General features: G+C 35.0%; 1 protein-coding gene and 1 long non-coding RNA gene across 2 annotated transcripts in view; one reads left to right on the top strand and one right to left on the bottom strand.

Moving 5' to 3' along the window:
• LOC118199518 (uncharacterized) overlaps window positions 1-25,744 on the top strand; it is a 175,341-nt gene that overhangs the window by 124,223 nt on the left and 25,374 nt on the right. The window lies entirely within an intron of this gene.
• Window positions 4,840-25,744, bottom strand: part of LOC118199517 (uncharacterized) — a 29,741-nt gene continuing 8,836 nt past the window's right edge. The window contains exons 2-5 of the mRNA XM_035371404.2: window positions 22,805-23,041; window positions 9,701-9,901; window positions 8,769-8,966; window positions 4,840-5,387 (exon numbers count right to left, since the gene is read on the bottom strand). Of these exons, the coding sequence (XP_035227295.1) occupies window positions 5,380-5,387; window positions 8,769-8,966; window positions 9,701-9,901; window positions 22,805-23,041 (644 nt within the window). The 3' untranslated portion in view covers window positions 4,840-5,379. The remainder of the gene's footprint in view (window positions 5,388-8,768; window positions 8,967-9,700; window positions 9,902-22,804; window positions 23,042-25,744) is intronic.

Here is a 25,744-nt window from a genome sequence, read left to right as displayed (position 1 = left end):
TGGTGTCCACACCAGATTTTGTATTATTGTTGTTAGTTTTAATTTGAAACCTATAAACACGTTTTCAAAAACAAAATCTCAGATTCTAATTGCATAAAAGTTCCATTTTAATGAATGCCTGATGTATTGGTGCTGTGGTGTAGTGGCCGAAACCGCTATGCAAAACCTGGGTTGTGACATCAGGTTCAAAACAAAACACAGCATAAAAATTTTATTGAACGCAAAAAAAAAATGGCTACATACAATTCTGCAGAGAAAAACCTATCTCTCACCAAAAATCAAATTCTATACATTTTACGTGCGAAAGCAATTCGTGGCTCTCGAGCTTGCGTTTTTAACATTGCCAACGATTTAATTAATTTAATAAAGACTATTATAACAACTATTGAAAACGTGTTTGTAAGTTAAAAAAAATAATAATTTTCAGCTTATTCTCACGAGACATCCTTGTCCATATAAATCTTCAGTCTCTTCTTCTTTTATGTAACCTTATCACAGCTCCTCCCCTCATAAAGAAATTTTTCTTGACTATGAAAGGAAAAATTCTAAATACATTTCACTGCTTTCAAAACACAAGTGGTAACCATTTAAGTGATAATAGAGAAGCCAGTTACATTACCCTGCACTTAATTTAAGATAACATAACCACACAAATAGAACAAAAATAATTTAAACTACTCCTAAAGTGTGCCTTATAAAAAGCATATTTCTTCAAATTTTACACAAAGTACCTTTTCAGTTTACAAAACATTTGATACTTAAACATTTGATTCTAACCATTTTGAAAATGAAACACACTATGCAAACAAATCTAAATCTATAAAAATATAATTCCAAAACGCTACAAAAATCATTTTTCAAATCACAATTCACAGAATAAAAAGGATTGGCTCCTCCATATACTTCATATGCTAAAGTTCCTGCTGTCCGTAGATTTGATCTCGAATAATCAATCACTGAGACAGAACACTCTTCAACATTTACAACTATATTTGAATGAGGTCCCAATTTCTTTTTCCTGACTTTATGATTTGTCAGTTCATCCAAAGAAAACTCGACAATAGCTGGTAATGTCTCCTTATACATTGCACGCCATATAGCATATGCATTTGATTCAGCATTATAATTGAACATCATTTTTACAGCAAGGTTATTTGGAAGCAATTTCTCAGAAGAAAACGTCTTGATAGAAGTGGGTTTTTCGAATATCGAATTCTGCAGATCTTGTGTTCCTTCAGTATGCGATATAATAAATTTTGTTTGGTGTTGAACATTATCATGAGTTTCTGTTGCTTGTGCTTCCGAGAATTCTGCTGGCGAAACATCCGCAAGGATAGCCCTTTCCTCTAAACTGATGTCTGGAATTTTAATGGCCTCCTCTGTATTACTAGTTAATTTCCTTTCTTCCGAAAGCTCATTATTCACAACCATTTCAATTTCTATCTCTTTCTCTTCTTCCAATCTGGAATCAAAGTCTTCTGCACTCTCTTTCTAAACTCCTGCGCGCATGCGCCTGACTACGAGTCTCCACAACATTCAAGAGAACCGGTGGTTCCTTAATTTCCTCAATCAACTGTGCAGTTTTATTCCCTAACAAATAGTACTCTTTATCTAACTCTACCGGAGTAACCGCTGCCTTTGTGGTGACCACACCAAAATCACCTTCAATGGTGACTTTCGCCAAAGGTAAACATTTACATTCTGTGTCCAAAGGCTGTTTCACCCATACAGTTTCCCCTAATAAGTCATTAGTATCAATCCAAGTACTATTACACAGATCTATACCAGCTCCAGTATCTCTCAGATATTCTCTCTCTATCCCATTAATTACTGCTTTCTTGAAATACGGCTCAAAACATTTTCCTAAACTCTCCGTTCCTAGATTCTTCACCAGATTAGCCTTATTCTTTTCCAGCGAAGGACAGTTAGGTCGGATATGTCCGTCCTTTCCACATTGGTAACACCTTATTTTCCGCTGTTTCTCGAAACCTGCTTCATTGAAAACTTGCCTTTTTTTAGGAGCCTCCATTTTTCTATGCTCCTCTGATTTAATTCTTTGATGACCACTACTTTTCTGATTATAACTACAGTTAGAATTTATATACCGCTCTCTATCTTTCTCAAATGGTTTCTTTAACCCCGCTCTATGTTCTAACTTCCTCGTATCTCTTCGCAAAGCCTCATACTTGTCGCATTTCTCTGCTAAAATGGAAGCTGTTTTAAATTCTTCCCAATTGTCTAAGTAGTGCTCTCTTATTTCTAGAGGGACTCGCCGCTTAAGGAACTTATGCTCAGTGAGCATAAGTTCCTTAAGACTTTCAAAATCTTGAACTTCTACTGAATCCAACCAACTCTCTAAATACACTCTCAATTCATACACTAAATCCACCCATAACATTCCGTTTTTTCTAGAATGTTCTTCAAATTTTGTTTTTAGTGCCCAAGAACTAAGCTTGAATCTCTGCATGAGTAATTTCTTAACATGCTGATAATCATCCCCTTTATCCGCTGGTTCTTTCACTATTAACTGGGCTACATCGTAAGGTAATAAAGGAATTAATTGCGAGACCCAATCAATCTCATTAACGTTCTCTTTTTGAGCTTGTTTCTCAAATAGCATAAAGAATAATGAAATATCTATATTACTCTTCAAAACGCGGTACTAGATCTTTCAAATTAACCTTTTTTTCTCTAGATTGTTCAACTTTCGAAACCGTGGAAGCTAGGCTATTAGTCTGAACCACATTCATCAGTTTTAACTTTTCCAATTCAAAAACTCGCTCCCGTTCCCGCTCCCGTTCTGCTCTCTCTTGTTCACGTTCCCGCTCTGCTCTCTCTTGTTCACGTTCCCGTTCTGCTTTCTCTTGTTCACGTTCCCCTTCCCGTTCTGCTCTCTCTTGCTCGGCTTTTTCTTCTGCTTTTCTCTGCTCAGCCGCAGCCCAAATTCTTGCCGCGTATTCTTTCGCAGCTTCTTCTTCATAGTCCTCGGCATTTAGAATAGCCTGCCTAATTTCTCTTACTCTATTTGCCTGAAACACATTTGTTTCAAAATCCTCCGCTAACTCCAATAGCAGAGCTTTAGTAAATTTCCTCATAAACTCACCCATTATGGAAAATTAAAGAAAAATAACCTACCCCGAAAAACAATAATACAAAAACAAGAACAGGTCTATCTCTCCAAAACTGAATAATTCCCTAACAATTCTGAACACAAATTGCTTTACAACACTTAATGATAATACCTATGCCTACAAACAAAGCGTATATAAAAAAATGCTAATTAAGAGGCAACCTTTTCCTGCTCTATATCCAAAATAAGCCTAGTCTCGAATAACTGGCATAACTTCTCCAAAATCACAAAAATGGTACTCACCAATTTTGAAGACGCCTACGATTGACTCTCCTGGCACTACATGGATATTCTTCCGGGAAATGTCACTATTTTGCGGCACTAGATCACGCTTCCTCCGGCGTTCCCTTCTGACACACTGTCACTTGTCACTGAACAGGCTTCACTCCGCGAACTGTCCTTGCACGCAAAATTAGATCGTTCTTGAAGAGAAGAAAGTCTTTACTGTTCACATAAAACTCAAGTTCACAGGCGAAAAAGTCCGTTCCTAAATTTACTCTCAGGAACAATCCCTAAAAGCTGCCACCAACTTTTAATATTTACTGCTGTGGTGTAGTGGCCGAAACCGCTATGCAAAACCTGGGTTGTGACATCAGGTTCAAAACAAAACACAGCATAAAAATTTTATTGAACGCAAAAAAAAAAAAAAAAAAAAAAAAAATGGCTACATACAATTCTGCAGAGAAAAACCTATCTCTCACCAAAAATCAAATTCTATACATTTTACGTGCGAGAGCAATTCGTGGCTCTCGAGCTTGCGTTTTTAACATTGCCAACGATTTAATTAATTTAATAAAGATTATTATAACAACTATTGAAAACGTGTTTGTAAGTTAAAAAAAATAATAATTTTCAGCTTATTCTCACGAGACATCCTTGTCCATATAAATCTTCAGTCTCTTCTTCTTTTATGTAACCTTATCACAGTGCATTTTTTTAAAAACATTTCGCTTAAAAATTCTTAAATCACCTGTTTCAAAAAATATTCAACCTCTTTTTTGTTGTTCGAAGTAAATTATTGACGTGACTAAAGCTTGCGTCCTACCTGCTAGGTAAGGTTCCTAAATTAAAGAGCCCTTTTGGGAGTTCGTTAAAATATGAATCTTTTCAGATTTTAATCGAAACTGCTCTTAGTCTCGAAACGCGATTTTGCCTTGTAAGAATATTATTTATTTACTTGATTTAATAAAGTTGCATTTAATTCCTGACACATATAATTAAAAACATTCAATACTTTTAAAGAAGTTCATTACATATTTTTTCATTTTTTTTTTAATATACGGAAGATATATTACATTCCCATGTAGTTTAAATGTAGATTCATCTAATATCGTATAAAATGTTTCTCTTTTCCACTTAAGACATTTCTATCGATAATCTGTCCTGATAAATCATATTAAACTTTAAAAGAGCTCTTTTGGGATTTGTTAAAATCTGAACCCTTTCAGATTTTTTTTAATATTAAATTAATATTAAATAATTTAATATTAAATTAATTAATATTAAATTTAAAAAAAAAAAACCCACTATGGGTTTTTTTTTTTTTATTATAGAAAGTTATTCCTTCTTCATACAAAACATTTTCATAATACTGATCATCAATACAAATATATACAAGACTAATTTTAGATCATTCAATCATTATGCTAAATTCTATAAATTATCTAACAAATGTGTCTTCTTACAGTTAACATAAGAACTTAAAGGAATCAAATTTAATTCCGAATTTTATTCATTGTTAACCAAAAAATAAAGTAAAATACTGCATCTAATATTTCTTTATGAAAGTGCGTAAACTTTTACGACGCTTGTGTATGATTTCATTATATTTTTGTGTAAAATTTCATATTTTTTTCATCTGTAAAAATGTTCCGTTCACCAACAAAATAAATTCTCTAGTTTTACTAAGATCCAGTTTCAGTCTCATAGCATTTTATTTTATGATCAAAAATGCTTAACTTATTGCGCTTCTCTGTCCTTTTTTTTTTTTTTTTCTGTGTGTGTGTGTGTGTGTGTGTAAATTACGTACTTATTTTCACTTTGAATGAATATTCAAACTAATGTCACTTGCACTACTGCGTGTGCAATATTAAATGCAGATAAAAATAAAGCATTCGTCTTTCAAGGCATGATGATTGAAGTTAGTTCTACAGTTGGACTTGTAGTAATGGGTGATGAAATGCCAGTAAATGTTGAGTGGAAATCATCTGTTGGACTTGCTGTAGTGGCTGTCGAAAACAACTGTCTGTTTATTTCTCTGTAAAAAGAAAGATAGATCGTTAATATAAATATACACATGTATTTTCGACAAATGCCTGCATACAGTGTAATACATATGCCACAGTCTATAGCAACAGAGAGTGGTACCTCGTTATACGACCTCTTTGAAATACGTCTAATTTGGTATACGTCCTGTTTGAATGCGAAAACTTTTGTTTGCTATGCGACATTTGTTTAGAGTACGACTCGAGTTCGATGAGTCATGGCTGCGCACATTACTCTTGTTGACCTCTTTCGAGACAAGGGTACGACTGCCTATGAGCGTCAGTACGAAGAACTTCTAGCAGTTTCTAGAAATTCTTCGGTCAGCACGCCTGTTGCTACTCTTCAGTTAACAACTAAAGCAGTAACTCTGAATTTTCACATCATTTTTCTGCGTATATTTTTGCAAATAAGAAAGTTAACCAGAAATGTCAAACAGGGTCACAGCTTTCAAAAATGATTCAATGTAAATGAATAAAAAGTGTTTAATTTTTCTTTTCTACGTTCTACGCAGGGCATCAGAAACTAAATATTTTCTTTGATTACAGTTTGAAAAACTTCTGCAGAATGCCATTCTATAAAGGATTTCTCTGTCATATCGCAAAGCAACATGACTGTAGTATCCTGTTCTGTGACAGCTTTTCAAAATTTTCATTCCAGACAAGATTAGGATCTCTATAAGATCTCTATAGGATCTGTATAGGATCTTCATAGGATATATTATCTAAATAGAATCTCTTATCTGAATCGAAACGCCATCAAGGTTCAAGCTGTAGTAAAAACTAAAGAAGTTTATGGTAATTTATATGCAAACATATGTATTTAAACATCGAAGAAAAATTTAATAAATAACAGAAGGAGACTAAACTGTCATGATGTAGTCTCAAGTTTTGTTTCACATAGAAAATTTTATCTGAAAAATTCGAAAGTTTTCCTCACTTGCTTATTACATTTTTGTATGAAGTAAAGGAAGTACTGCAATTGCAAACAAATTCCGTTTTCAGATTTCAACAGAAATATCCGTTTTGACCGTTTCCGAATCCATTTTGACTGCTTTTTTTGCATGACGTCTGTACGTACAACGATTAGCAATAGAAATTGAAATTTTGTAAATGGGACTACTATAACATCATTTTTTTATTGCAATCGTAGGTACCAAAAGTGTATATATATATATATATACACACACACCAACTCCCTTACACAGTTTAAAAGTCCTTACCCGGTCATTATTTTCGCAATTTTTGGTCGTAGTTATATATATCCAATTACAGAAGTGTTTTAAATGACGCAAATATTTGAGTTTCAGCAGTTTTAAATTTAAAAAAAAATTTAATTTGAAACAAGTAACAAAATCTAACTTTTAACGAGGTCTCCCCGGCTCCTATATTTACAGCTATCTGGGAAAGTTCTATCCTCGCTGCGAAAAAATAAAAATATAAGAAAATTGACTCCTATACGACAAAAAGTGACAGAGATATTTAATATCAAAATTTGCAGTTTTTGATCTCATCTTCAACTTGCCTCGAGGGATCGGTTCACTACGTTATAATAATTCGATTAAATAAGTTTAAATTAAGTACAGCAAGAAATGGGTATAATTTAATAGGCTGTACAAGGAAGCCACGAGAGGTTTGTTTTGTTCTAATCTAAAGTAAATTGTTATATGATTAATTAAACATTTTAGAACTATTTTAAATAAATTTCAGTCCGAAAATGTATTAATATTAGTCTGAAATTAAAATGAATGAAGTTATTAGTCTGAAAATTAATATTTAGATGTCAGTATAGCGCAATCAACAAAAATGTCGTACAAATACTAAACTTCATTTATCAGATAAAAAATAAATAAAAAAATTTGCTTCTTATTTTTCCATTGCGATATTATTATTACTCATAATGTATGTTTAAAAAATATTTAGTAGGTTAAATTCAATAATTCAATTTTTTTAAATTTTTGTTTTTATTTTGTTAGTAACAAACGGGCTCATCAACTGCTCTTATATCGTGCATTCCGCCCGAATGAAATTTGAGTTTGAGACCACTACTCTATAGGGTCTCTGCAGAAATTTTTACAGAGCTCTGTTAGTTTGTATAAAAATTTTTCGTAAAGGTCTTCTCTTTCGAACAAAGAAAGAAAGGGAAATAACGAATTCTCCATCTGAGGTGGGCGTCCAAAATCATATGCCTTGTCACGTAAAAATATCATTCGCAGGAGTATTCTATACTTTGCCGGATTGCGTTTTGACAACTGCATAGCATACCTAGGAAATGCGTGAAATATAATTCTAAACATATGCTATGTCTAAATATCGGAAATTCTAAAGATATACTGTTTTTAGATATTTTGTGATGTTACTGTTGAATTAAGTTTTATGTGGTTTAAGAGCGAAGAAGATGATATTTAATAAATACAGCTAGCACACAAAACATTTAAAAAAAACCGCCTCTTCGAGCGTAATATAAAACTTGAAAGCTTTCAGATTTTTTAAACTTTTTTTAATTTATTAGTCCAAAGGGATTTGAATCCCGAAGGACTATTAGTTTCGTTTTGGCATTTTGCGTCGGACGGATAAATGTCGGTTCACTTTTCAAACTGTTGCCATAAAATGTTAGAGTCCTGCATTATATTTGAAGAAATTAAATAATGAAAAATCTGCATAAATGTATGTATATTTCTCACATTGTCATAAAATAACGGTACATAGAGTCATCGAATTTTGAATAACGTAATCCTCCAACGAATATGAGCATGTGGAAGACCAAATTTGAAATTTGTTTTATGATCGATTTCCTATTTTTTTAAAACTTTGACGAATTTGATTAACAAACTCAAGGATTTCAAAGCGAGCAATGGCAACGCTGTGCAGAAAAAACATTTTTATCTCCAGCGCGTGAGTCTCTGTATCGGAAATTCTAAAGATATGCTCGTTTTAAAACTATTTTGCGATATTGCTGTTGCACTGGATCTTATGGTTTAAGTGCGAGGAACATGATATTTAATAAAGAAAGGTAACACACAAAATGTTAAAAAACGCCCCTTTGGACGTAATTTAAAATCTGAAACATTTCAGATTTTATTTATTTATTTATTTATTTATTTGAGGTGCAAAAATCTATGTCCGATTTGCAGTTTTAAAGACTAGCCGCTTGCATGGCCAGTCGTCTGAAATAGCTAATATAAAAATATATGATAATTTTAATGAATACAGCTAAAGTAATTTCACGTGTCTAGTTAGTAGCTAATAATATTGAAATAAAATGCGTTTATTGCTTTTAAATAGCTTAGTTTGATTAATTATAGAAAAAATTTAAAAGAAAAAGTAGTTATTTTATTTAGTTAGTTATTTAGTTTAAAAGAAGCATCATATATTACCGTAAGGCTTGCTTGTGGATCCACACTCAACGACTTCCTTTCTTTCACATATTCCTTTATGTGAATTAAACAGTTTCCCTCTATCACATGCTCTAAGAAGAGGCTTGTCTCGAATACACTGGTAGTATTTAGAGCAGTCTTGAGGATGAATGAATAATCCCCAAGTCAGAGGGCATTTGTAGCTTTCGTCAACAACACCTGTCAAGTAAAATCTCAGAAATTCAAGTTTTACAATTATTAAAATAAAATTTTCAAAATATAAAGTGCAAAGTACATTCTTATATACTTTGTTTACTGACGTATTTCCCCCGTTTTTCACTAATTCTATTGCACAAAACTCGAGAAAGGGAAATTACTCGAACAATTTGGAAGATTTATGTTAACTAATCAAGTACTATGATTTTAAGCATTACCCTTACTTCTTTCCGTAGACCTCACCAGAATGCAAATTAACCGCGTGAGTATTTAAACTGTGGGTTTGAATGTTTTAGAGCTCTTGTCAGCCTCGCTTGCAGTTACGTCATATTGCCAGTTCTACCAAAGTTTATTCTTGCTTTAGTCATTTTGCAAGCCGACGTTAAAGTACGCCGTTAAATATTTGAGACAGTTTAAGCAGACTTTTCTGTGTAGTCTCCGAATCCTTTACCTGAATTTAAACTTCAAATTATGTTATTTGTATTTTCTGCATGTGGCAGAGTTTTGTTTCGTAAGCGCAAAGTGCCTTCTATTAAATCTATAGAGTTAATAAAAAAAAGATGTCAAAATAGAAGTATTTTTTAAAATTCTTTGTTCCGTAAATCAAAAACTTAAAATCTCTATACGAAAAGTTATTTTTTAGTTGATTTTACTATTTATCCTTGCGATTATAAATATATTTTTGAATGTCAAGGCTTATTTTGAATGGTCATTACAAATAAAAGATGAATCTCCACCTGTATTATGAGCACAAACGGCAACTTTGTGGTCGAGACATTTCATTTCAATTCGATCAAACATTTGAGAGCTGGGACACATCTTGTGTTGAGGTTTATAGTTGACACACGAATAATATTTCTCACAGTCATCTGGATTAGGCAATGCTCCCCAAGATATAGGACATCTAAAATACATCTTCCTTTCTATTGGAACATAACCTAAGTGAGAAAGAGAGAGTACATTGAATTAACAAACATATGATTAAAGTATAACATTTGAAATGTTCTAGTGATCGTCAAGAAATCAGTGAACATCATAATATGCAACTAAATAATGAGTCTGATGAATTTCCTGAAGGAAATGCTAAGTGCAGAAAATGTTTACACATTTTAAGAACGATTTTGGAGAGTCTAATTAATATTTCAAATGCAAAGAATATTATTTTAAATGACCGATCTAACAGCCCTTTTCTGGACTATAAGCCTGCGTCGTAATTTTTATGACAGAAGGATATATTGTGAAAACAGGTACCACAGGTACAGATTTCAATTTCTTTTCCTCACAAAAAGCTCTTTTCAAGAGACCAAAAGCACAGTAGCCCGTAGATAAAACGTCAAGGGACTTTGCAGAAAGGTATATTACGCAATATCTGTAGCACTATTCATTTTTTCAAGGAATACAATGGCATTTTTCAAAGTATGACTTGTTAAAGTTTCTTGATGAAGTGAAAAACGTGAACAGGAAGTGTAGATCTATGGATGAATGTAGACAATTCTATTCCCGTCACAATCTCTCAAAATGACTACGAAATAAATGGGCATGCACTGGGAAAGGAGGAAACTGAGAGGACGATGAAAAGATGAAGGTGAACTGGACACGTATAATAAAACAGTTATGTAGAAGAAGACCGATGAAAAGATTGAAGATTTTAATAAGATTTGCCGCGCAATGTTCATCTGTGTCAGGACATAATGTTATAGAAATATTCATATATTCAATTACCAGGTATGATCTCTTATCCGGAATCGGAGAAGTCCTCTTGCTACCGGTTAAGAGAGTTTTAAAGTAATTATAATAATAAAATTTATGCGGAGTTGAAATTTAAAAAAATGAGTTAAAGAATTCTGATATCAAAAGCAATAAAATAAAATAAAAAAATCTGATGTGTGCACCACGACTTCCTTGTACAGAATATTAAATTATACGCATTTTTTCTTGCATTTCATTTAAACTTATTGGATTGAATTAAATTTACTTCCTCGATAGCGCATAAACCACAATAGAATAAATGCACTCTTTAAAATTCACTATATTTGTTTACCATAGCGACACTCTGGCGCTAGGTTCACTTGACAGCGTTACATTTCATTCATTTTTTAACTCAGAATGCACAAAATTTATATCATCTTAAGAATTATTTAATCGTTGCCACATGTTCTATTCAAATACTATAATAAATCTAAACCGATGTATAAAAGAAATTAAGCAAAGAACAACAACAACAACAACAAAAAAAAAAAAAAAAGGGAAATTTTGTTTACAGACGATTCAATATTTCTCATTCAATTAATTCAAATCTCACTTCGCGACAAATCAAAAATACATAAAAACTCAAAATATCTATATTAAAAATTACGAAGTAAATCTTAAACACTTATTTCCTCGAAAAAATTCCAGAAAAGATTCAGCATGATTTAAGTCGCAATAATAAATGAAGGCCTTATCTTTGTTGTAGCGAAGCTTAGTCTCTCTAGCTTGGCAACAAATCTACTATTCTGCTGTTTCAAATGTAAACAAACATGTCCGCCATGTTATTTAAAAATTAGGCTTAACCGCACTTAAACAGCTTTTAAATTGTTGATACTTGTACAAATATTGCTTGCAGATTTACTAAAGGCATAAAAACCTTAACCGGAAGATAAAAACAACATAATTCAATCATTTTTAAAGCAAAAAATGCACAATTTACAAATATATAAGCGTAAAGATACTGTGATCAATGAGCCGGGTAGCAGAGTGGATATATATATATATATATAAATACATTTATATGCGTTTGGTGCGGCCGATTGCAACAAAAATAGGAGGTGCTCATGTACCTGTTATAGCAGTCCTATATACAAAATTTCAAAGTTCTGAGGCTAGTCGTTTTCGAGTTATGCGATATACAGTGGTGGCCAAAATTGTGGACACTTTTGAAAATATTTATGTTTTTGAAATTTGTATGCTTATAGAAAATGTTACGTTTCGCAAAATGCAAACTTGTATATATCATTTTAAAGAGAATTTATTACTGAATTCAATACAAAACACAAAATTCAATTATTTGCAATACAAAAAAGTTATATGTACTTTAATATAAATAAAAAACACAGTTATGAAGAGGTTTGTAATGTCTAGCTTACCTGGCCAATCACTGCTCTTGTCCTGAGACCCAATCAAATTTTAGTAACTGCCAGTAGAAGTTGACATCATGTTTACACTTGAAACAATTCATTATTTTACTTTGTTCTGTAGAAGGAGGGCCTGTTTCTTATACACTGCAATTACAAGTAGGAATTTTTGTAAAAATTTTTAATATATAGTCAAGAAGCAATGACATCCAATAAAAGAGTAGATTGGACACCTAGAAAGAGATGTAATATTACTGTGTTACGATAAAGTGGTCTTTCCTATGCTGAAATTGCAAGACAGGTGGGTGGTTCAGTGACTACATCTGGAGTCCGAAAGTTTTGTTTACGATATCAGGAGACAAATTCAATAAAAAGCAAAGAAGGAAAAGGCCGAAAAAGGTGCACCACATCTATTGATGACAGAAGAATAAAAAGGCTATGTCTCCAAGATAGAAAAATGCCATCAGCGGCCATCAGAAATGATCTGAATGATGCTGGTGTTTCTGTCAGTTCAAGAACAATCAGGAGAAGATTAACAGATGTTGGACTGAGATGTAGAATTCCACGAAAAAAGCCTTATCTTAATTTTCAGCAACGAAAAAAAAAGACTACAGTGGGCAAAGGAACACATTAATTGGACAGATGATCACTGGTCACAAGTTATATGAGTTATATGGAGTGATGAAACTAAGATATCGTTATTCGGTAGTGATGGGCGAAAACATGTAAGGCGTAGAATAGGAGAAGAGCTACATCCTGACTGCATTCAAGCAACTGTGAAGAACCCAGTTAGTGTCATGATTTGGTCATGCATGTCAGCAGATGGTATTGGTCGCCTTTATGTCATCGATGGGACACTGAATGCCAGAAAATACATTGAAACTATTCTAGAACCAAAACTTCTACCTTCCATCAGAGATCTCTTTCCCAACAACGCTTCGTTTATTTTTCAGCAGGATTCTGCTCCTTGCCACACAACCCAAATATCGAAAGAGTGGTTTCGTACAAAGAGCATTAAATTGTTGTCATGGCCAGGAAACAGTCCTGACCTCAATCCTATCGAAAATTTGTGGCACCGTTCGAAAACTCTTGTCCGAATGAGGTGCCCATCAAATAAAAGGGAACTAATTGAGGCTATAATTGTTTCCTGGCATCATGTAATAACGAAAGAAGAGCTTAAAACTCTCGTCAGCTCAATGAATCGTCGATGTGAAGCTGTAAGCAAAAATAAAGGGTACCCTACTAAGCACTGATAACTCACTGCAATCATCACTATCTAATGTATATCGATAACTATTATCGTTTAACTTTTTTATATTGCAAATAATTGAATTTTGTGTTTTGTATTGAATTCAGCAATAAGTTCTCTTTAAAATGATATATACAAGTTTGCATTTTGTGAAACGTAGCGTTTTCTATAAGCATACAAAGTTCAAAAACATAAAAATTTCCATAAGTGTCCACAATTTTGGCCACCACTGTAAATACATACGTACGTACGCACAGACGCCACGAAAAATTCTCTTCAGAATTCATTTTAAATTAGTTTTACAATATTTTACTCTGTTCTTACGTAAACATGTCACGCAAAAACATCGTTAAATTGCATTCGATAGCGGTGACCAAATGGATATTTGCATTGAAATATAATGCCTGAAAATTTTCGCGATTACAATAGTTCCTTTTTACTTCGTGGAAGGAATTAAAAATCTGAAAGGGATAATTGATGTTTTAATAATCATCCAAAAGGTATATTTTGAGCTACGAGATACATACGTACGTACAGACACCACGAAAAATTCTTTTCAGAATTCATTTTAAAGCAGTTTTATAATTTTTTTTTTGGAGGAAAAAAGTCTTTTATTCTGTCCTTACGTACAGATGTCACGCAAAGACATCGTTAAATCGCATTCGATAGCGGTCAAAATGGATATTTTCGTTGAAATATGCTGCCTGAAACTTTTCGCGATTACAATACTTCCTTTTTACTTCGTACAAGGAAGTAAAAAATGGCCGATCGGGCCTAATATCAGACCTGAAAGCTTCCAGAATTTTTTTAATTATTTTTAGTCCAATGGGCGCTGTTCCTGAGGGACTATTGTTTTCATTTTGCAATTTTGCGTCGAATCACTCTGAATGTCCGTTTCACTTTTCAAATTTTTGCCACCAAATATTATCGCCCTGTATTATATTTGAAGAAATTAAATAATGAAGAATCTGCATAAATGTTTGTGTGTCTCGCATTGTTATAAAACAACGGTACCTAGAACAATCAAATTTTGGACGATGGAATCCTACTGCGAATATGGGCATTTTGAATGACGTAATCCTCCCCCCGAACATAGGCGACTGGACCTCCAGATTTGAAATTTGGAAATTTTTTTATTATCGATTTCATATTTTTTAAAACTTTAATAAATTTCTGATTAACAAACTCAAGGATTTCAGGGAACAATTGCAACGTTGTACAGAAAAAACATTTTTATCTCCAGCGCGTGAGACTGTGTATCAGGAATTCTAAAGATATGCTCAATTAAAAATTATTTTGCGATATTACTGTTGAACTGAATTTTATGGTTTAATTGCGAAGAACATGATATTTAATAAATAAAGGTAATACACAAAATGTTAAAAAAAATGCCCCTTTGGACTTAATTTAAAATCCGAAACCTTTCTGATTTTCGGGTTTTTTTTTTCTTTTTATTGTTTTTCCGAAACGAGGGAGGAGTAACTGGTGAGTGATACGATTGGTGATAGTATTTTTTGTCGCCAAATTTGGATTACACCGATTTAGTTGAAATTTAATTCAGCAAGGTGTCACATTGTTAACGCGACTATCGACGTACTAAAAAAAGACTTAATGTAAGGATAATTTCAGAAATGCAACTGTTAGTTTCCCTCCCAGAAGCTGTGATTTAACTATTTTAGATTATATTTTGTGGGGTTAATTCAAATTAATGGTCGACGTTGTAGCGTTGCGCGCCTCTAACTTGCACGCAACCAAGAGGTGACTGTTGAGATTGGATAAAAGACAGAGTCTTGTTAAGGGTTTAAGTCCCTTTTTATTCAACGTAATAAATTACAAGTGCGTGCTCTTGACGCTCACAAACTACGCCAACTTGGAGGTAAAATAAAAATAATAACCTGAAAAGAAACTAAAGACAAGACTCTAACTACGAGGCTCTCTAAAAGTAACTAACCTCACCGCGTTTTACAATACCGCTGCTAATTCAGCAAACTTGAAGATCACGTTGAACGATTAACAATACTTCCAGGCAAGCACACAGGCCGAAACGCGGGGTTCTTCCATTTCTGTCTAACTACCTCCGCGCTCGTGAAGTAAGAACAGCACACCTTGAACTCGTTTCCTTTCTATTTAACTCAGAATACTTCCGCTGATAATTTGAATCCTTGCGCGTTCTACTAAAATTTACATACTCTGGCATTGGCAGTTCCAGGGGAAAGTAAGGCTTGACAGGAAAGGTAGTTTAAATTTAAAATAAATGTTAGTTAAAATAAATATAAACCCTACATTTGCCGCTGCCAGAATTTGGAAAACTTGGAAGCAGGTCCTACAAACGACCTGTTGTAAGTTTCTATAATTCTGAACTAACTCTCGAGAACCTCGTTTACACAAAAAAAATCTTATGTAACAAATTGTATACTAAATTTCTGTGGATACTTATAACTCTCTCTTCTTACAGCAACTTTTCCTGGACTTCATCAATCAATCTTGTTCTTTTCCTTCCAGGATCTGGAAGGAATAAGTATCAGTATCTTTCTAAATACATTATAATTTACACTTTCTTGACACAATAAATTTTTGTTTTTAAACAATTCTTTTTCTTTAGTTATTGCTTAATTCACATTCATTCAATTTTTCAAGCATTAATTTAACTTTACCCTGGCTCTCCACCATGTGTGGTGTCAAACGGGAATATTCGTGTTTTAGTCTTACAACACTTCCCCTAACCACCATGATTTGTTAGAATTCAACGACCAAATAGACACACCTTACTCGACATTCTACAACTCAATGAGCTACTTTAACATTCTTAAAAATTCAAGTGTAGGTGGAGAACCCTACAAAACACATTCATACTAACTTCCCCCTCATTCATCTTTAAACATGCAGGCTTTCGCTCTAAAGCATGACTTTATCTACAGTTTAATACTTAAATTTTGAATTCATTCCTTTTGAGCATTTTACTTTTAGCATATAAAATTTTATGCTTCTAGACTAAATTCTACTTTTACATAACATTCAAGCATTTACGTACATTTACAAAATTTTAATACATATGATTTTTACAATTTACCATAAAATGAATAAGAGAAATAAATTTTTACTTTACTCATTCTTCGCCAAGCTGGCGGCACTGAAACTAAAATTCTTATTAATACAAGAATACGAAGTTATTTTTATCTTCGGCCAATTTTTGGCTTTAACATAACAGAATTAGTCTTTCGACCAACAGAAAATGCTTGTTCTTAGCTTTTATACTTAAAGAAAATAATATTTTCGCCTTAGCTAAATAAAGTAAAACAAAACTAAGTCTCAACCGAGACATATTGACTTTCGTCAAAACATAGAACTTCGTACTTATGCATAACATTTCGGAACAAAAGAGAAAAAATTTTATAGAAGATTTTAACTTATCTTTGAGTTTTCGATGCTTGAAACTCCGTCATTCTTTTGTGGCAATATTGTTCCCAAGTTATAGGTTTCATGGACGTCAATCTTCTCCTTACTGACCTCCGAGTGTCGTCCACATTAGCTTTTCTTTTGCGTCCTCTGCATGCTGGCCTCTTGGCGGAGTAATCGTCGGGCCGTTGTCGTTTCCGTTTTTCCATGGGACGGCTGGTCTTGACGTCCTCCGGCCTGGAGTCCTTCTTGAATTTCTTCTGTTCCTGGTATTTTTGTTCCTCCTGTTGCCGTTTCAGTTTCCGGAACGGCGGCCTTGCTGGCACCTGACTCTCTGGCCCTGGGCGCGTTCTCCTTGATGTATAATTTCCCCTGCGATCCGTTGTAGGTGGTGTTTTGCTCTTTACCACGGTTTCTTTACGCGGTGCATCTGTATTCTTGTTTTTCTTAAATGCTGGAGCTTGAAAGCTTTTCTTTTTTCTTTTTGATACCGTCGTCCGGGTTGTAGAAGGGCTAGGTCTCTCTTCAGTTCTCTGCTTCTTGGGTGGTGGAACAGTTGTTGTTATCTCTGGACCTTCTACTACTTCGTTTAGACTTGAGTCCTGCAAGAAACTTTTAAGGATTTCAAAATCATTTGGATTATAGTATTTTTTCACCTGGTCGGGACTTGCTTTACAGACCTCCCCTCTCTCGTTCTTAAGATATAATACGACACCTTTGATTTCCTGAATTACATAGGGGCCTTCAAATTTTGGAGCTAGCTTTGCCGTAAAATTGTCTGGGGCACTTGATAAAGAAAATTTCCGCTTCAATACTTTATCCCCAACTTTAAAATCTGCTTCACGGCGTTTTCTATCATAATATGTTTTTTGCTTATTTCTTGCCGTATCCGAGCTTTTAAGCGCCTGATCAATCAGTTTTTGCACATCTTTCTGTTTAAACTCCTGCTCTCTTTGTTGCACAAAGAATAATTTATCTAAAGGCGTAATTAACTTTCTGCCTAAAAATAATTCTGCTGGGGTTTTTCCCGTAGTATCGTGATTTGCCGTTCTTCTATAAGCTAATTCATTTATGTAGCCATCCCAGCGCTTGTGATGTGTGCTCACGTAACTGCGAATTATTTTTACTTTGTTTCTATTCACTGTTTCTGCTATGTTTGCCTGTGGTCTATACGGAACCATTTTGATATGGCGTATGCCAAGTCCATTGCATATGTTTTCAAATATTTGACTAATGAATTGTTTTCCGTTATCGCTAATGAATTTTATCGGTGCACCGTATTTTAAAATGTATCTGTGTAAGAATGCATCTGCGACTGTTTTGGCTGACGCGCGTTTAAGTAGAACAATTTCTGTCCATTTTGAAAAATGATCTACTATTACTAAAAGAAAACGATTTTTATTTAACTCGCTCTGGGGGAAGGGACCAAGAAGATCTATGCCTAAAATTTCATTCGGAAATGTAGCGCGAATGCTATTTAAGTACCCGGCCGGGCTGTAATTAATATCATTTATTAACTGACATTGATTGCAGGACCTGACATACGCCGTTACTATTTTGTATAATTGCGAGAAATATACCGCCTCGCGTACCCTTTTTAAAGTCTTTCTGACCCCTAAATGACCCGCTGTTTTCGCGTCCTGTAATTCCTTCAAAATGCTTAATCGAAGCGAGGCTGGGATGACTGGTTTATACTCAAGATTTTCGTTTGTTGTTTTCGTATAAAATAATAAATTATCTATTATTTCATAGTTTTCTGCTCTATTTCTTATCGCATCGATATCAGTGTGCTCAAAGCTTTCGGGGTCTTTCAAATATGCATAGATATTTCCAAATTCAGGATCAGCTTTCAGTTCAGTAATAATCGTATCTCTAGAATCTAAATTTTTGAAGTCAACACAGCGCATTTAAGTTCATTTCCTTCATCGTCCAGTTTTATAAGAGAAAGTGCGTCAGCTACATTGTTTTCCTTACCCGGTTTATATTTTATTCTGATATTATATTCTTGGAGTTTTAAAGCCCATCTTATTAACCTGGGCGTTAGGTTTTTCCCCGAGTAAAGTCTACCAACAGCCGCATGATCCGAAAAGACAGTTACTGGCGCTTTGCCGAAATAAACTCGAAATTTGTGTACAGACATTAATACGGCTAATGTTTCTCTTTCTGTAGCTGTATAATTCCTTTGTGTCTGATTCAATGTTTTACTAAAAAATGCCAGAGGATGGCTATTTTGCATAAGAACCGCACCCACCGCATAGTCTGACGCATCTGCTGCAATTTTCAGGTTTTCGTCCCCCTCCGGGAATTTTAAAACAGGGGCATTGATGAGCGCTTCTTTTAATCTTTCAAAAGCTGTGTTTGCTTCCGCTGTCCACGTAAATTTACCTTTCTTTCTTTTGATTACTAAGAGTGGTTCAACAATATTAGCGAAATCTTTTATGAAAGACCGATAGTAAGAACATAACCCAAGGAAAGAAGAAAGTTTCTTGGCGTTGTTGGGCGGTGGGAAATTCTTGATGGCTTTTATTTTTGAATCTTGCGTTTCTATACCCTTTTGCGAAATTTTATAACCGAGATATTTAAGTTCTTTAGTTGCGAACTTGCATTTTGAGGCGTTAATTGTAAGACCGGCCTCTTTTAATAATTTAAAAACTTGTTCTAGATCATTAATGTGTTGTTCCAACGTACTACTCGTTATAATTATATCATCTAGATAAATTAAAGTTGATTTTCCTAGGACAGGCTTTAGAACAATGTCCATAGCTCTCTGGAATGTTGATGGGGCCCCACACAACCCAAAGGACATGCGTAAAAATGCATAAGTGCCCGATTTTGTTATAAACGCGGTTTTATGTACGTCTTCGGGTCTCATAGCTATTTGATAGTAGCCAGACGTTAAGTCCAAAGTAGACATGTATCTTGTCGATTTGATCTGTCTAATGATTTCCTCTATAACCGGCAAAGGGTAAACTGGAAATTTAGTAATACTATTTATTTTTCTGTAATCGATAGCAAACCTCCAAGCCCTTTTATCCGAAGGAGGAAACTCGTTCTTTTTCCTACATAGTACGACTGGACTCGCGTACTCACTATTTATGGGCGTTATTATTTTATTCTTTAACATCTCCTGAATATGTTCTTCGATGATTACGTCTTTTTGTTTGTCGTACCGATGAGGTTTAGTCCTACAAGGTTTTTCGGCAGTTACTTGTATCTTATGCGTAACTATATGACAATTTCCCGGTTTTTCTGAAAACAAGTTAGCAAAATTACTCACCACTTGCTGGATGGCTAGCCTTTCATGGTCATTCAGATGGCTAAGGTCCACTTGCGGTGTCTCCACAGGTTCCACCACCCTCTGGTCCATCTCCAGTACCACGAAACTGTCTTGAAAATTCAATTTGGCCCTCGCGGCCCTTAAAAACTCCATATCTAAAATAAGAGAATTTTGCAGATTTTTCACTACAAAAATTAATACTTTGAGGCTTTCCTCTTTTACCTGTATGTTTAATGATAATTTCCCGATGCAGTGACATGTTTTTCCTTGCGCCGCTATAATTTCCGTATTTTTGGTTTTAAATAATAGTACCCTATAAAAATTCTTTTTGAAGAAATTTTCACTCATAAAATTCCCTTCTGCTCCTGTATCGATGAGGGCTTCTACTGGTACATCGCCAACCAGGACTTGTATAATTGGTAGATGAGAGTTTTTTACGATGACCGTATTTAAATGTCTTTTTGAGGTTTTTTTTAAAACTTCCGGGGTCTGGACCCTCCCTTTCACAGGCCCCTCTACTCGTTTAAAGCTTTCCTTTCAAGTTGTGCCTTCTGGGTACGCGGATGTTTATTTTCGAATTTTCTTTTTGGGCCTTGACCTTCGAGGTTCGATGAGTTAGCTTGATAGCTCTTTCCCCCATAAGAGCGATTTCCATTTCTGGCTTCCTCATTTGAAGATTTCCTTCGGGTACTTTGAGAATACGTTGCCCCTCTAGCTTTTTCCGCTATTCTGCGATTTTGAAACTTCACCGCCAATTCGAAGAGCTCCTGCAATGTGCTTGGGTTTCTAATTTCGAAGTAGTCTTGAACAGCGGGTAACAATCTTGGTAAGATTATTTCAATAATCTCCGCATCGGGTTTCTTCCCATACAGCATATCCATCAGCTTAATTTTTCGTAGAATATAGTCCGTCAAATCTTCTATATCCCGTTGATAGAAACTATATAGTTCGGCTTCCATCCTTGCTCGATCTTTCACTATGGGGAAGGCCTTTATTAACGATTTTTTGAAATTTTCAAATGTATATGTCTGGCTTCCAAATTCCCCTAATAAAAATTTGCCTATATTTTTCCACCATAGCGCGGCCTGTCCTCTTAGTGCGGATGTGGCGATGGCAACTTTTTGTCTTTCAGGAACAGGGTAGAGCTGAAAGTGGTTTTCTAGACCTTCTAGAAATACCGCCACCGAATTTCTTCCGTCGAAATGGACGTTTGGCTTGATTGACGCTCTCAAAGTCTGGACCAGGTATCCAAATCCTTCCAATTGGCTTGTCATTTCTTGGTGTTGTCCAGCGGCTTCCATCCAATTTTCGGCCATTTCAGTTCGATAAGTGTTCGGGCGCCAATGTAGCGTTGCGCGCCTCTAACTTGCACGCAACCAAGAGGTGACTGTTGAGATTGGATAAAAGACAGAGTCTTGTTAAGGGTTTAAGTCCCTTTTTATTCAACGTAATAAATTACAAGTGCGTGCTCTTGACGCTCACAAACTACGCCAACTTGGCGGTAAAATAAAAATAATAACCTGAAAAGAAACTAAAGACAAGACTCTAACTACGAGGCTCTCTAAAAGTAACTAACCTCACCGCGTTTTACAATACCGCTGCTAATTCAGCAAACTTGAAGATCACGTTGAACGATTAACAATACTTCCAGGCAAGCACACAGGCCGAAACGCGGGGTTCTTCCATTTCTGTCTAACTACCTCCGCGCTCGTGAAGTAAGAACAGCACACCTTGAACTCGTTTCCTTTCTATTTAACTCAGAATACTTCCGCTGATAATTTGAATCCTTGCGCGTTCTACTAAAATTTACATACTCTGGCATTGGCAGTTCCAGGGGAAAGTAAGGCTTGACAGGAAAGGTAGTTTAAACTTAAAATAAATGTTAGTTAAAATAAATATAAACCCTACAACGTAAACAAACCACGAACCGTTGAACCTTTAAGAATAAACATCGAACGCTCATTTGTGATATTAGGCTCGAGTTATTGCATATAGGAATCGAAAATTAGGTTAATCGATTTCACTCATGTACAAGTGGACACTTAAATCAGTGATCTCGAACTCGCGGCTCCCGAAATAATTTTATGCTGTCCTCAAATACATTTTAATTATGTATTCGTTGGAAATGTGGTGGTCAGAGAATTAGTCTTAAAGACATAGAGATATGAACTGATATGTGCGCTCTTGTGTTATAAGTAAATTTGGTTTGCCAGCAGACAGCTGTTGGCGCGTTTGTATTTTGAAATTTCTGGTTTCTAGGTTGAGATTAAAATTACGTTATTTCATAGCATATTCAAATTCAACATACTCAAATTGCCTGAAAGAAAGCCACTCCAAAATATAATATCTAGCTATTAGTACGTTTTAATTACAAAATATAAGCAATAGAAATTCCGTACAGGTACCAAGAAAATAAGTATAAATTAAAATTTGTTCCTTTTAGTTATTATGGTTGTTTATATATGCTTCGATAAATGTTCAGCAAGATAAATTTAAAAATTATTTTTATTATTTTGTTAAAAATGTTTTTAAACATTTTAATACGTCAGCAGCTTTTGGATCGAGCATTCGGCCCGCATCCACTTGGAATTCGAGAACACAGACTTATATGATGAATATAATGCCATAAAATGATTGATTCAGAGTATAATGTCATAAATTGTACTTCAGATATTTAATTGTGTCTAAAATAGTTTTTATTTTATTTCATTTTAAAATCATATCATTCCTATTGGAACACTCGCTACTTCTTAGAAATTTATTTCCATCTCTTCGTTTCGACCAAATTACAATTTTTTATGCTTACCTTTGTCAAACTCGCTCGTCCAGCAACGAACAAGAGTCTTCCTTACACATGATAGAGATATATAATCAAACCTCTGCATCCTAGGGCATTTCTTTACAGAAATTCTGCCATCTGATTCTATTTCATAGAAATGGCGGCATGATTTGTCATGAGGATATCGTTTCAAACCCTCCTTAGGTTCCAACCAGTTGTAGTCCAACATCAGTGACCATGTCTTCTGTACGTTGAAAAGAATAACTGTAAGAGAAACGAAATATTATGTTCTGAGAAACTGGTCGGATATCTTTCTAAGCTTAATATATTTTCCATGAAGCTTCAGATGAGGAGTTCCTAACGGGATCGGTATTGACTTCTTGGGTGGTCGACGAAATTTTAAAGGGGGTCAGTGATGATCACGGTGTCGTCAGCCAAATATGCACCAGCGATTGCTAGGCATAATCAAGATCCCGTTGTTTAAAAATATTAATAAAACTGATAATTAATTTTTTATTAATGTACAACTGTATCTTAGTTAAGAAGAAATCACAGGGAGGGGAAAATATAAAATAGGAAGGGAAAATATAAAATATACATGAATTATGATGGAAGAAGAGTTAATTGCATTGAAACACATGTGTACGCCAAGTTTTGGAATTTTAAAACCATCCATGAGAAACATCCCGAAATAAAAATTCTTACCGAATCAACAAAATTTTCCCTCTTCTTACCTAGTGGAAGCGGGCTTTAATTGTCAATAATTGACTACAAGAAACAAGACACAGATTGGATATTTTTGAAAGAGGTGGTTCAAAAAGCGTACAGCGTATATTATGAGTATGCTGTACGCTATTTATTGAGGAGAAAATTGTTAGGGGATAGATGAAGTAAGCCATTCTTTCAAAGGGAGTCGATGCGAAAAAGGGTTGGGAATCTCTGGTATAAACCTAAATTTATTGGTAGTATAGTGAAACCTCATTTCACGAGTTTATTCATGCCTGAAGATAGCTCGTGATCCGAAATATTCGTATACCGAAACAATTTTTCCCACAGGAATTAATCCGTTCCTGGATCCCAAAGGATTGCTTAGAACAGAGTCCAGCGTCACAAGAGAGGTCGATTTTGATGTAAGAAGCCTACATGAGAGACAGCTACATTGCTTTAAAGGCGAAAAGAAACCGGCAACACCAGGTGGCGAATGTTTCTTGCCACAGCGGATCTCCCAAAAGACTGTAACCAGAGATTTGGGAGAAGGAGAATTATACGCTTTCACCTGTTGTGCGCGTCCCGTTGTCGAGACTGTAGCCAGACTTTTGGGAGGAGAATTATACGCTCTCAGACCTGTTGTACGTATCCCGTTGTCCAGATAGCATCTAGTGAGTAATCCAGACAGCAACCCTGTTTGCAGTGGCGTCGTGAGTATCGCATTTGAAAAGTTATCCAGCATCTCTTCAAAGAAAGTTGACGGCTTAAGTAGAAAACGGTCAAGAAACCAAAGGTTCTAAATGTTACATTTAGACAGGAAAATCCTATTCCGGAAAAACATCAGGTAAACGTTGTCTTTCTTTCTTTTTTTTTTTTTTAACTTTTCTTTTCTCTTTCTCTTAACATCGTTCGTCTCTACTTAAGAATTTCCGAGCCTTTGTCCCATTAAAAGTTTTCCACTGTTGTTGTTTTCTTTCTGTTTTAAAATGTTCCTAAAGCGAAACATAGCATTGGAAACGTTTATGCTTCAGCATATTACTGCTTTACTAGGATGACAGCATTCTATGAACCTTTGCACCTTATCCCATTTTGCACAAATTTCGCTAATCAAATGACTAGGAACATTCTTCCTTCTGTCTTCTTCTCTTCAGCATATTTCTGCCACTGCGTATACTGCATTTTTGAATGTCACTTATTGACGGTTTACTTATTAGTATCTCGAGACATCGTTCGTCATAAAAGACTTTTTTCATTTACAAAATTTGTTCGTGAATCAATTTGTTCTTGATCTAAAACCTTAGTGAACTAAGGTTTCACTGTATCGAATGTTAAAAACTAAGATCACTAAGGTCACATTTTGTGTCGAATGTTAAAAAAACGTATTCGGATCCTTTGGTTCAAGAAAGCTCTAGTAGATGTTAGGAAAAGACACTATCGGGCTCTGCATTTGCCGCGAAACAACAGTTTGCAAGATAGCAGATAAAGGCCTGTTGAATATTGATCAAAAGGTAAAAATGTCATTTTTTTTAAGAAACAAAATTAAACATTGGGTGGCGATACAAAAACAGTTTCGCACACACTTTGGTATAATTTGAAGTTAGGCCAGCATCTCTGTAGCATAACAGGTGATTGAGGTATTGCTGAGCCTAACTAACTGCTAAGCTACTTCCCCAATTTTGAGGGAAATCACCCCGGGGAAGAGCGGTCCGAAGGCCTCCCAACTCTCTTTCCCTTCACCAGTCTCTCGACAGAGCTACTGTACACTTACAAACATCCACACCTTCTCCCGGTCCGTCGGTACAGCAGTCAGCATCGCTAACCCCTTTACCAGTTGTGCTTCTACTTGAACCCGTCGGCAGAGTTAGCTGTCAGCGTCATTAACCATTATAGCCGCTGGGCGTCACACGCTTTATTTCAAGATGGACATCCTGAAAATATATCATTCACAGATTGCGACAGTAGCTGGAAGCCACTGGCTCTGTATTGGAGAAAAATTTATGACGCCCATCAAGTGTATGTACACCTGAAATGTGAACAGAAAATGTACACATGAAAACCGATTTTTCGTGATGCTAGGCGTTTGTTAACGAAGGTTTCACCGTAATCAACTGCTGTCGGTCTTTGTACATTTTGACGATGTTTCTTTGGGTTCTTAAAGGCCCATTTACACTAGCAGAACTTTGAGCCTAAGAAACGCAGGGGAATTTGAAGACTCGTTTGAGAGCTTTTAAACAGCAATTTTTTCGTATTATGAGGGAA

This window comes from Stegodyphus dumicola, chromosome 9 (genome assembly GCF_044657685.1).
Source record: "Stegodyphus dumicola isolate Sdum_Otavi_A_Nest chromosome 9, ASM4465768v1".
In the NCBI taxonomy this organism is placed as follows: domain Eukaryota; kingdom Metazoa; phylum Arthropoda; class Arachnida; order Araneae; family Eresidae; genus Stegodyphus; species Stegodyphus dumicola.
The sequence above is the reverse complement of the archived record's forward strand: the minus strand, read 5'-3'. Positions and strand labels throughout refer to the sequence as shown.